This window comes from Amblyomma americanum, chromosome 11 (assembly GCF_052857255.1).
Source record: "Amblyomma americanum isolate KBUSLIRL-KWMA chromosome 11, ASM5285725v1, whole genome shotgun sequence".
Lineage (NCBI taxonomy): Eukaryota > Metazoa > Arthropoda > Arachnida > Ixodida > Ixodidae > Amblyomma > Amblyomma americanum.
Window position 1 is genome coordinate 58,234,407 of NC_135507.1, and position 13,454 is coordinate 58,247,860.

Sequence of the window (13,454 nt, forward strand, 5' to 3'; positions counted from 1 at the left end):
GGAAGTGAATAAATATAGGTGCCGTAGCGGAGGGCTCCGGAATAATTTCGACCACCTGGGAATCTTTAATGTGCACTGACATCGCACAGCACACGGGCGCCTTAGCGTTTTTCCTCCATTAAAACGCAGCCGCCGCGGTCGGGTTCGAACCCGGGAACTCCGGATCAGTAGCCGAGCGCTCTAACCACTCGGCCACTGCGGCGGGTTTTGAGAAAAATTTCTAAATTGGTTTTTGAAGAAAGGAAATGGCGCGGTAGCTGTCTCACATACCTTGGTGGGCACCCAAACCGCCCCTTAAGGAAAGGGATAAATGAGGAAGTGAATAAATATAGGTGCCGTAGTGGAGGGTTGGTTGGTTTTTTTGGGGGGGCGGATAGGAAATGGCGCAGTATCTGTCTCATATATCGTTGGACACCTGAACCGCGCCGTAAGAGAAGGGTAAAGGAGGGAGTGAAAGAAGAAAGGAAGAGAGGTGCCGTAGTGGAGGGCTCCGGAATAATTTCGACCACCTGGGGATCTTTAACGTGCACTGACATCGCACAGCACACAGGCGCCTTAGCGTTTTTCCTCCATAAAAAACGCAGCCGCCGCGGTCGGGGTTCGAACCCGGGAACTCCGGATCAGTAGTCGAGCGCCCTAACCACTGAGCCACCGCGGCGGGGCGTAGTGGAGGGCTCAGGAATAATTTCGACCACCTGGAGATCTTTAATGTGCACTGACATCGCACAGCACACGGGCGCCTTAGCGTTTTGCCTCCATCGAAACGCGGCCGCCGCGATCGGGTTCGAACCCGGGTACTCCAGATCAGTAGCCGAGCGCCCAAACCACTGAGCCACCGCGGCGAATTTCTAAGCCTGCGAAGTAATAGAAATGGTGTGTTGGTAGTGAGCTTGCGTACTGTAGTTTACTGGAAAGGGCCTGCGGAGTAAGATGAAAAACAGTCGTAGGGATTCACATTATCCCTAGAGATTCGAGTGCATAAAAAAACCCTTAAGAATTAGGGGAGAAATGTTTTTCGTTTTTTTATCTTGCCAAATGAATTAAAAGAAAGCGCCAATATTTTTAAGAGAAATTTTATCATCTCGCTACACTCTGTAATAGGTTGCCTAATGAGACGTTTGTGAGTGCTTAGCGATTGGAGCCGTCCACATAGTGGCAAGGGCTTTATAGCAACGAAATGCTGACGCCATCCGCGAACGTGTGTGTGTGTGGGGGGGGGGGGGGGGGGGGTCAACATATGCAACATATGCAGAAGAGACATTGGTTAATGATATCCTCGTGGAAATCAAAGGGAAGAAATGGACTTGGGCAGGGCATGTAATGCGATGACAAGGCAACTGATGGTCCTTAAAAGTAACGGAAATGTATTGGAAAAGAAGACAAGCATAGCAGAGGCGGCAGAAAGTTAGATAAATGGTTGAGATTAAGATGATTGCTGGAATAGCGTGGCCTCAGCTTGCACAGGACAGGGTTGAAGAGATATGGTAGAGGACTTTGCCCTTGCATGGATTTAGACAGGATGACATAAAAATATATAGGGGCTAATTCACAGAACTGTAGATGTTATCGTTTCACTGGGTGCCCTACACGTCGCATATTCTGCCTGGAAAACAAATTTCCGAACTGGTGAACGTCTTATATTTTAGATCCGATTATCACGCTATCTGTTCGTTGAGTGTATGTTGTGTAAAGACAGCAGTAGTATAGTCTTGCTTACTTAAATTCTTTTGCAAAAACCAGCACTAAGCCCAAAGGCAACATTTCATAGCCACCATTTTTTGCATGACCTGTGCGGTCGTGGTCCCAATCGGAGTCAGTTATCAGCCCAACCTGGCACAACATCTTTACATCACAGGATTCCCAAGCTGGAAAGAAACGCCATTGTGCTGCCTTTTCCTGTATAAGGTATGCTCGCACCCTATCACCCTCACAGATATCCCAAGCAGCACAAGTAATTGGCCCAGCATTGGAACTGAATTGGCAAAGCTGGCCCTACAAAGGACCAGGATGGGACCATCCTGTTGCAATATTGGGCCGATGACCTGTGCTGCTAGGGTGACCTCTTGTTCCCCGCGCGTACAGACCTTCCGGCAGCTGCACACGGAGTGGGGAGCCGCCAACAACCACCTGGTCGTTGGCGTCCGCTTCAGCTCGTACAAAACCTCCTCCCAGAACGGCGCCAAGGCCACTGCGTTAAAGACCATCGTCAGGTATGTTCACAATAAGCAGCGTTCTGGGTCTCTGCGTGAGGCTGTATGCAGGCTTCTATGGGCCAGTTCGGGTTTCTCCTCTTTTGGTGACCCTTGCATTAAAATGGCATTCTAGGTCGCACGCTAAGGTCCCAGGAGACCAAACCAACAAAGTTAAAGCAGCCAGTAGTGGTCGCAGACAACCTGCTGGCCATGACCCTGATCCACTTATACTATGGCCGCAAAAAAATGCTAAGGGTGGTGACTGTTGCATGAAAAAGCCTTGAGCGAGCACTTAAGCTGGACCTTATGGGTATGACGCATTAGAGTAAAGGGGTCCCTTCAGCGGCCTGGGGTCCTCTTTGCGTACCACTTTGCAGACACGGACGTAATTCAATGAGACAGCACTAGAGATCCCTCACGCGCAAGTACTGCTTCTTTATCGCTTAGGTTCTGCCTACGTGCCTATTCATGTCGAATTGGTCGTAGTTCCCGTGTAGACAGTAGACAGGTCGTGATGGCGTCACAAGGTCACCTGGCCTAGCTGGTAAGTGGGCAAGTGAAGCGCCTGCTCCTCCTTAGCACTTAGCACATAACAGTTCGATAGAGACGCCTTTAGGAACGATGGAGAGCAATGGCCTCATTCTCCAAAGGCTACGGTTAAATGTCCTAGAATAATTTTAGTTCTTCCATTTTGTTCTCCTCGTTTATGGTCGCGTAATTTTTTTAAGAAATGTGGCATTGCGAGTAGCGAGAGCAACGATTTCTCCCCCGTACGGTCATATATTGTGAAACTCCACCGCCGTAAAACCGCAGGACCCGCGGAGCGCCGAGGCCACAGGAGCATCATTTGCTCAAACTTTTCCACGACCACACAAAAAGAGAACATTTAGAGCAAAAGCACTGCTCCTCTCACGCAAAACCTTCAGGTCATAACGCTGCGAAGAATGACCTTCAAGCGGCGGAGGGGTGGGGGGGTGGCTGTGACGTCATACCATGTGACTCGCCGCGCCCCTGCGCTGCTGCAGCGCGCGAAACAGGCGGCGTTCGCTTGCCTTCGCAACTGTGTTGAACCACCTCATTCAACGCTCAGCTCACAGTTGCGCTGAACCCCGTGACTCGCTGTTCCTCTGATAAGATAATAAAAGCGCAAAGCGTTGCTTGACGTTCGCAGATAGCAACGGAGCTGTCGCGCGCTCGAGGTGTCTCCTTACTGTATCCGTTCATGCGCTGCTTCAAATATGTGTGTCCAAGAAGTGACACTTAGTCAAGACACACCACGTGACTAGCCGCAGCTGAAGCCGGCCGCCCCGCCGAACCTCCGCCTCATGACGTAGCCATGACGTCACACAATTCTTCGCAATAAATACCGCCGGCTTTGCTTCCGCTCTTCTACTATAGGTTCAACCGGGTTGAACCTCGGCCAGTTTTTAAGCGTTCTCGTCATTCTCATCTCTTGCAAGTGAGCAAGGGTCATCGGGAAACTTTTCGCACATATAGTCATTCGGTCGTGGCACTTACATGCTCTCCGATGACTCTTGCAGCAAGGTGTCACCCACCATCGTGGTGGTGCACACCCACGTCAACTCCTGGAAGCCCGGTCAAAAGCCCGTGTGCATGACGTCGTGGGAATACCCCGGCAGCCGCGACGACCAGCCCAACATGGTGGGTGACCGCGAGCAAGCGGTGCATTTTGTTTTGTGGTTCTGTTTCTTTTTAATAATTAAATCAATTTCACCAAAGGCCCCGTTGTCGGACTTTAATACCACGTCTTTGTTGTACGGCAACCCCCCCCCCCCTCCTTGCTCCCTACCCGGGAGGCAGCATTTGTCTTTTTATCTCTGCGAAGAAAGTTTAACAAATGCGTAAAGCAAGTGGAACAGCCCTAAAACGCCCCTTTCAAGAGCATCCCAAAGCCCTGCCCTGAATTCTTATCTACTTCCTTGAGTGACGGAAGCCAACAGTCACCCAAAACAAGCAGCACAGGGGAAGTTTTTTTTTTAATTTCTAGTTTTTAATATAGGAAGCTTATTAGGGTAATTATTTTTAAAAGGTAATTTATTGAAAAGGTGGAGAACAGGAGATTGGACAGCCGTCGTCGTAGCTCAATTGGTAGAGCGCCGGACGCGAAATTTGGAGGTCGTGGGTTCAGATCCCACCGCAGGCATGCGGCTGTTTTTGTGCTGCTTTCTAGTCAATTATATTTTAGAAATAATTACCTAATAAGCCACCACTGATGAACACCACAAATTATAAAAACGTAGGGTTCAACGTGGTTTGAACCTGGCTATACGAGCGAAAGCTCTTCAAGCATGGTCAGGTCAAGGTCAGGTACCCAAACGTCATGGACTTATGATCACTTAGTCATTCTACCATAGCTTGCACCATACCACCACGCAGTTAAGTTCGGTTTGACCTTCTGTGGCACTGAAGGTCATTGTCGATGTGGTGCCCACTGTCTCAAAGCAGATGTCAAGGTCGAAAGCCAAGGTCAGGTACCCAATGGTCATAGGAATAAGATCACGTGGTCATACTACCATAGCTTGGGCCATACCAAAGTTCTGTTTGACCTTGTGCGGCATTGAAGATCATTTTTTCATCCACATCGTAATCGGAAGTAGTACACTGAGTAGAGCTCTCGCTCTAAAAACATCCCCTATGTTTCTTTGTTTTGGTGACTCTTAACTTCCGTCATATAAATCACAACGAGCCCCTCTATACAGTTCCCTTGTCTGTTCATGCTTCCTAGTGACGAGTTAAGCGTGCACTTCTTTAAACAGCCTCGAATAAGTTGCATTTTCCTTTCTCTCTCTTCTTGCCTGTTGTCTCCAGAAAGACGTGGCCGTCCATGTAATCCCGAACGCCTCAATACCCGAGACGACCATCGTCATGCCATCGTTCAGCCTGGCCTCACAAATTTTCAAAACTGGAAGCACGTACCATTCGTCGAAAAGCAGTTTCAGCGCAAAGGAATTTGGCTTCCTCAACTACGTACAGGTGAATGCCAAAAAAGCCTTCCCTGTGCACCTAGGTGGATGTTCGCATTCAAATTAAGAACAGTCTCGAACTAAGGTTCTGAGCCTACTTTCACGATGCTGCGGTACCGCATATAGCATTCTACAGGGGGTTTCAAGGAAGACATCAGTACTTTTCAAAAATAGGCTTGTTGGGTAAAAACCATGGCTTTCGTTGCATAGTATTACCAGTGTCGGCGGACGCCGGAAAGCCGGTGAATTGTCTGAAGTAGCGAGCTGGTTAACTAATTTCTGATAATAAACTATCACAGCTTAACAACTGGTTGCAGTTCAAGATTTGTAGCCGGTATTTAATAATAGGCACATCAGTTGTTAAAATTTCGAAACGCGAATAACCTCCGCGGTGTGGCTCGACAAAATTTAGCTACACCGTGCTGGAATACATGCGCTTTCGAAAACCATGCAGGCAAAGCAGCCTTTCAAGTGCACGTAACTAGTCAAAGAAGCCTAATTTTGTCCAGCCACAAGGCCAAGGGTAACCACGTTTTCGGAATTCTAACAACTGATGTGGAATAACCGGCTAGAAATCTTTAATTGCAACTAGGTGCCCAAATCTACTAGTTAACAAGTTTTCAAAAATTGGTGAAACCTCTTATTACTAAGATGATGCACCGGTTTTCTGGTGCCCGCCAACACTGGTAATACTAAACTGAAGAACAAAAGGCCATATTTTTACTTCAGAAAAAAATATTTTTGAGAATTGCATAGTCCTCCCTAAAACACCTTTCATATATGTAAGCTGTACAGCAGTTACAGAAAGCAGGGAGCTCTTTGCTTTGCTCAATATGCGCTACTAAGAGCCTTGCTTCAAGAAATGCTAAGTGAAAAGCGCTTCCAGGCGTGGATTTCAAGAAAGCATCCATATATCTCGAATCTTGCAGCTAAGCACTGGTCCTGAATCAGCCCTGGAGGGAAATAAACATGAGTCGCATCTTACGTTTACCCATTGTCATCACAGCCACAATCCATATCCACTGCAGTATGAAAGCAGCCTTCGTTAGCTTTTTTTTGGACGAGTCAGGCTCGTCATACGCCTGCTGCCATATTTCGCTAACGAGCCCAGCTTGTTGTATGTTTCCCGGCTGCCCGTGTCCAGTTTAATGTGAATAGCACAGCATTTTTCTGTTTGCCGACAGAGGGCAGCACCGGTACTAAATGACAATTTTGGTAGCACTTCCGAAAAAAAGTGTTCGATAGAAGGTTTACTTTCTATCAGCCTCTGCACACCACACTTGTCCGAACGAGTCACCCAATATCATCACGTGCCCTTTCGTCTGTCTTTATCGTCTTCGGCTCGATTCGTCTTAAGGCGACAGCGTTAAAGGTACCGTTGTCCAGAAAATCCACTGTCGTCGGCGTCGCCATCAGCGTTGAGAGCGAAGGATCACGGGCATGGCTCTGGCATGTGGTCTCCGGAGAGCAACCTATAGGAGGCAGGTGGGCCACCTAGGTCACGTGACCTTGCGGCGTCATCACAAGCTGCCCACCAGATTGTGAGCAAACTGCCTACCGCGGCAGGTGGTAGTTAAATTAATAACTGATCGCTTGGGGAGAGCAACCTGGGCCGCACTAGGCCCACCGCTGGGAGCACCTGTCATCGCAGGGAAGTGGCGCATCGCTTAACCGCTGCACCACTGCGCCAAAAGGGGTATTAGTGCTCCCAAGGATCTATGAATGTAAAGTAGAGAATGACCTTTTGAATTTATGGGAATTAACCCATTGCACTATCGCACCATACCCTTAAGGCGGAGCTTAATTGTTCCCTTCAGTATTTTTGTTTCCTTTTGGAATCCACTAAGCAACATCAAATGGTTCTTCTCGTTACTTGCCCTGCCCAAGACCTATTTCTCCCGTTGATCTCCTTTAAACTTCCTTCTTGTTTTCCAGATTCACTGTCAATTCGTCGCCCACATAGACTGTCTTTTCATTAATTTCCAACACCTCCCTACTTTCATTAAACGTGTTGCTCTTTTCCCTGGTCTTTGAATAATGCCTTAGTTTTACTCATACTCCGACTACTCATTCTATTCCAGTTTGTTTCGGTGTTCCATTATTCACTTTTTATACCAAGTGTATCTCCTCGCTCTGTTCAGTGTGCTTCTAATTATTTCCAGCCTTAGGACGATGTTAACGAACATCTGTCTTTTCAACAAACCTCTAACTCTAGCGTCCTGAAGATTAAGTCCCCAAGCGATGAAGTTTGCGGCTTTGCGCACAGACCAAGCTGCAATTCACTATGAAAGCATTTCCTTAATTGTCACTGTTTTTATGTAGTCCTCGACATAATGGCTCAGAATAGCGGATTATAGCCAGTCAGGTGCATTAAAATTCTGGATGCTTAACCATTGCATGAATTGCATCGAAGAAAACAGTACTCATACTACCGTACGCCTCTTCTGTCATTGCAAATCAGCATGGGAGTTACGCAATATGAACGTCCTGTCTGAAATAACTGCATATAATACGCTTGCAGGTGTGCATGGGCGTCATCAAGCACAAAGACTACGATGCCAAGGCTGACCTTTACATCTGGTCACAAGACAACTTCTTCAGCTTTTGCGCAGAGACAACGGAAACGATAATATCGAAGGTAGGTCGGGACCTTGTTTGAAGCTCGTTCCAGTCCAGATGACACCTGCCTTAGAAGATCAAGCCTTCATAGAGGTGCTGCATGTGAGGTCGCACGTAGCGGCGATTCGCTCGCTCATGAAACTGCATATATGAGGAAGCGTGTTTCAGCGTACAAAATTCACGTCTCGCAAAATAACCATCAAATTTCCTCTGATGCACCGTTAATCGATACGTGTGCCCATGGAACTCGTTGCAGCAAACTAATCAACTGAATAGCACCGAGCCGACGTCTAGCTGCATCAAAAAGCGAAATCGTTGTCGTCAAGACGGTAACCTTATGTCAACCTTGGGTATTTTTTCAAAGTCCACCATGACTCTCCTCCTAATTTTCTGGACAGCGCAATTGTTGTTGCATTCTGTCCCACAGTTGACGGAGAACGCGACAAACATCACTATGGAATTTGCGTCTGAAGCAACAGTGTAAGCGTGCATCGCGCCCCTCTAGTTTGTAAACTTGATTATTGCTGCAACCATGCGCCAGACAGTGTTTATATGAAGTCCACTGCACAGCTCTGTATCGCCATGAAATACGTAATTGACTCGTGATGTCCAACGTATCAAATAAAAGTGGTAGGAGTTTACCGTAGTTAAACCGAGTACACGGGCAAAAGTAGGTGTTCATTCTTGAACTGGAGGGGACACGTTAAAGGGCAACTGCATCACTTTTGGAGAATTTTGCAATATTCAAAGATTCAAATCTATATAGGCTGTAGGTGAAGCGTGCCAAGTGTTTTTGCAGTAGCGTTTAAAATACTGACGTAATCGATTATTGAATTTTGGGCTTCTCCTCAAAGCAATTGAGGATTGCGGGGAAGTTCAGTGTGACGTCGCGGAAGGAATGATTTCATATTACCGCTGCCGTCAGCCACACCCTGCCATGCCTCGTTGGATGCCGCCAAACAACGCTCGGGTGGCTTTGCCTTCTGTGGCATTGAGTTTTTTTCCCCTTCAAAGCAGGCGTTTATGCGTTAGATATGTACCGATACCTTCGGTGACGTCATCGTGCGCCCCAAACTTAGCGTTGTGCGCCGCGGAGAAGCTTGACGGCCCAAATACGCGAAATTGGTCATTCTCTATTCTTGACAATTATGGATCGTTGGAGGTCATACCGCTTCTGGCGCAGTGGTGCAGCGGTTATGCGATGTGCCACTGACCTGCGATGGCAGGCGCTGCCACCAGAGGGATAATCGGCGATTACGACGCCATTTCAAGTGCTAGCGTAAAAGGACTTAACATGTTTTACTTGCAGGGTTCACACATTCGACATTTTAAACACGTCGATCTCTGGAACCTATGCAGCTGCCCTGTAAGGGTAATTCGTGAGAGCTTTAGTGGGTTAACACCCATATATGCAGAATATGTCAATTTCTTTTTTATATTCACAGATACCGGCCAGTCCTCATACCACAACCTGCGCAGTGGCGCAGCGGTTAAGCGATGCGCCACTGCACCGGCAGGGGCTGTAGGGATTGTGCGACCCGTGTTGCTATTCCCGAGCAACCTTTCATTAATTAGACTGCCACCTGCCTCTCATTGGCTGCAGCTAGGTAGACACTCCACCGAACTTACCCGGATAAGCTCGGGTAAGTTCCGTGCACAAGACAATACAAGATTACAAGATTCTTGATTGGGGTTGGCACGTCTGCAATAGTGCTTTTGCACTAAAAACCATAGGAAGGTTACCACCGTCTAAAACTCTGTTCAGTGACAGCTGTTTAAATATTTTCATTTCGTGATGTATCGAGGAAAAGCCGTTGACAGCGACATGCAGTGTATATGCGTCGGTATAGAGCAATATTCGTGCGCTAGCACTACAAACCCCAATCTAACATATCACCGATGTTTGTCGGCCCGAAGGCTCTGACCGTGAACGTAAGGTCGCTCGGTAAGAGCAACCTGGGTCTTGCAATCCCTCTGGTGGCAGCGCCTGCCACCGCAAAACAGTGGCACATCGCATAACCGCTGCACCACTGCGCCAGAAGTGGCATAACCTCCAAAGATCTATAAATGTCAAGAATAGAGAGTGGCCAATTCCGCATATAGGGGCACAAACCCATTAACGCTATCGACCGATCTTTGTATAAAACCTGCTTTACCTTGAAGCACGAGCCACGAAACGAAACTGGAGTGAAAACCGAAGTGCTAACGCACCTAATACGCATTTCGCCTCACCACACTAAATCGTCCGCCATGTTTTCTTCGTAGCGATAGCTACATTATGGTAGCATTTCGAGCCTTCAGCGTGGCCATCCTGTGGCTGCGCCGCTCACATGGTTGATTGCGGGGTGCGGAGAAGCTGCCGGCGGCGCGGCGCCGTGGCTGGTCACGTGGCCCGTCACGTGGTTGATCGCGTGGTGGGGAGCAGCTGCCGGCGGCGCTGTGCTGTGGCCGGTCACGTGCTTTGTCACGCGGTTGGTCACGTGATCAGCCACGTTGTGCGGAGCAGATGCTGCTGCCGGGCGGCGCGGCGCGCCGGCGAAACCGAGCTGCAACACCTTTGCGCATGCGCCGTGTCAAGTGGGACGAAGATGAAGGAGCGCCCAGTGAAACGGAGCGGAGAATTACTGATTTTGCAATTCAGCTGAGAAAGATCCACTCAGCCAGCGGTAGCTATCGCGTCCCTCCTGGTTTAGGCAGAGCTAAACCACCGCAATCTTTAGTTTTCCACACATACTCGTTCTAGACGACCACTGGTCTCTAGTGCGCTGTTCCAGGCGCGCATCGCCACTTCCGCCGATGTGCTCACCGGGCAGCGCATTTCTCAGCAATAGCTGCGTCTGATGGTCATGAATACGTCATATTATTCGGCTTCTGATTGCGTGACGTCACTTGCAGCTTAGTCTTGAGAGGAGAAAAATGTGGGAGGTTTCTACACATCTACCCACTTTCAGCTAGACGATATGGAAGGGAGATAAAAAGGATACGGTCGCAGCTTCTTCTAAGCGCGAAATATGCGTCACTGTTCGCTTTCGACCAAATGACTGTTTTACGATGCGCTTGTTTTCCCTCTCGGCAGGTAAAGAAGTCGTTTCTGACCTATGCGGCCAAGAAACACGGCGTAGCCTTCTTCGACGTGGACTTGGACGACTTCGACGACTCCTGCAAGAATGGCTCCTTCTCACGCATCAAAGACGTGAAGACCTTCTTGAGGACTTAGAACGTTTCGGCTGCGTGGGTTGGCCGCTCCACAGGATTGGTCAAAGATTGCCACCCTCCACGTTCCGTTGCTCAACTGCTGGTATCTTTTATTTGTGCTTCTTTTTTATTAAAGCAGTTGCGCGTACGGAATGGCGGCATAATAATAATAATTGGGTTTTGGGGGGGAAAGGAAATGGTGCAGTATCTGTCTCATATATCGTTGGACACCTGAACCGCGCCGTAAGGGAAGGGACAAAGGAGGTAGTGAAAGAAGAAAAGAAGAGAGAGGTGCCGTAGTGGAGGGCTCCTGAATAATTTCGACCACCTGGGGATCTTTAACGTGCACTGACATCGCACAGCACACGGGCGCCTTAGCGTTTTTCCTCCATAAAAACGCAGCCGCCGCGGTCGGGTTCGAACCCGGGAACTCCAGATCAGTAGTCGAGCGCCCTAACTACTGAGCCACCGCGGCGGGGCAGGAATGGCGGCATCCCAATCAATCCCCATTCTTGCACGTCAATACAAACGACGTTATTCCATGCGCTACCTGTTGTGAACTAGGCTATAAACAATCATATATCGGCTTTTTTAAATGACACTTCTGCCGGACAACATGTTCCCAATTTCTCTCATATCAACATGAGTGTCTTTGGAAATGACCTCAAATCAGAAATACAGGGTGCTTCACCTAAGACGTTACGCAATTTTTTTTAATGCTTTTTGAGCTAGAAGGGCCCGTTTTTTCGCATAGCATTGTTAGCGGTGTGCTACATCAGAATAAAGCTACATTCTAACTAGTATGATGGTTAACTAATATTGATTAATGAACTTTTTAACTGTTGCTGTTAGGCTTCTTAAAACTTGACAGGCGCCCAGCTCACCTCAAGTAATGTCGACATCAGTTTTTAGAATTTTGAAAATGCGGTTACCCTCGACGCTGTAGCTTAATATATTCTGGCTAAACCGCGCCAAAATGCAGGCAAAGCCATCCAGTGCGCGCAACTCGTCGAAATAGACAAAATGTGTCGAGACACAGTGCTTAGGATAACAGATATGGGTATAACCTACAGTGGGCTACGCGTCTTTCAATAACTAAGGAGCCTAACAGTAATAGTTCTTTATCAGTTAACCAATTTGCTAGTTAGCACGTGTTAGCTATATTCTGCTGTACTACACCACTGACAATGTTATGCCGAATGAGCGCTCTTCTAGCGCAATGGTAAGCGCCTCAGCATAGTTCACTGTGTTGGACGTGAGACAACTTGAAGGTTTTGTTAGAGGACAGTTAGGGTAACCAAGAGTCGCTGTCAGTTTCTGCGAACAGCCCACTACTCAGCCTCACGCGAAAGCTACAAAAGCTGTTTTCCATCATCATCGGCCCCCTCAAGCCAACACAGGGCAAACGCTTCTCCCTGTTGACACTAAAAGAAAACGCGTCCCTTGCCTGTTTCGACCACCCTGTCCCCTCAAACGAGTTTGTTTAGTTTGTTTAATGAGATGTATTCATGTAATAAGTATTCAAGAAACTTTTCGCTGAGGGTAAAGGATAAATAAACGCGTTTGAAAATGCGACGTCTAACTTTGGCGGTTTGTTATGAGCAAAAATACCACTGTCGTTTTCACACACTACGAACACGAAGAGTGCAATACAGTGACAGAGCGCTGTAGCCCCAAATTAGCTCTTAATTTAAGGTTGCGTGCTTGGTTAAGTGTTTCTTTCTTCTCTGCCTATTACCTCTGGATGTATAATACAGGAGTGTCCCACAGCTTCAGGGGATGTTAGGTAGGGATTGCAACAACCTTGCAGCTCTCAATGTTTTAAGGACTGGCACGCTGTGCAACGACGAGTAAGTATCCAAGGCTAAGCGCGTGTTCAACGTGCAAGTAATCCGAGGCGAAATCTCAACGCTCTCCTAGCCGTATGTAACGCGATTGTAAGAGCATCAGGGAAAGCTTTACGCGTGGCTAGCTTGATGCTCGTGAACGCAGAGAAATTCTTGCAATATTGTGACATTCCTTGTGTGCTACGAGGTACATTCCTTGTGTGTGCTACGAGGTACATTCCTTGTGTGTGCTACGAGGTACATTCCTTGTGTGTGCTACGAGGTTCCACGTTCGACGGCTCGGCGTAGACGGAGACCCAGATGACAGGCATCATCAATTACCCAGCCATGCTCGTTGAGAGTGACAACCAGAACGAAGGGGTTTAAGCCCAACCTGACCCAACCGGATCCGCCGCCGCCGCCACGGGGAAACAGGCTTTATCCTCCCCAATTGGCGTGGCGGTTTCAGGGGGCGGCCCTCCCGGGCACATTCCAGGACAAGGGAACTGTCAGCGGGCCAGAGCGCGCCTTACCACAGCCGACGCTATGCGCTACCTCGAAGTCAACCTTCTTTCCCTCGGACTCAACACGTGAGGGGGGCGAGACAATAAGTGCGGTGGTATGTTTGTGCGCCCAAG

General features: G+C 48.3%; 1 protein-coding gene and 1 non-coding gene across 2 annotated transcripts; one reads left to right on the forward strand and one right to left on the reverse strand.

Annotated features, from left to right (window-relative positions):
• Positions 1-585: 585 nt before the first annotated feature.
• On the reverse strand, positions 586-658 carry TRNAS-ACU (transfer RNA serine (anticodon ACU)). The gene has a single exon. It is a non-coding gene; the product is annotated as a tRNA-Ser (tRNA).
• Positions 659-2,082: 1,424 nt separating this feature from the next.
• On the forward strand, positions 2,083-11,138 carry LOC144110870 (uncharacterized; the record flags this gene model as incomplete). Its single annotated transcript, XM_077643942.1, is given in 5 exon segments — positions 2,083-2,210; positions 3,734-3,854; positions 5,022-5,186; positions 7,698-7,814; positions 10,872-11,138. Coding segments are annotated over 5 exon segments (672 nt in total), but the record flags the coding sequence as incomplete, so codon positions are not given.
• Between the last annotated feature and the right edge of the window lie 2,316 nt (positions 11,139-13,454).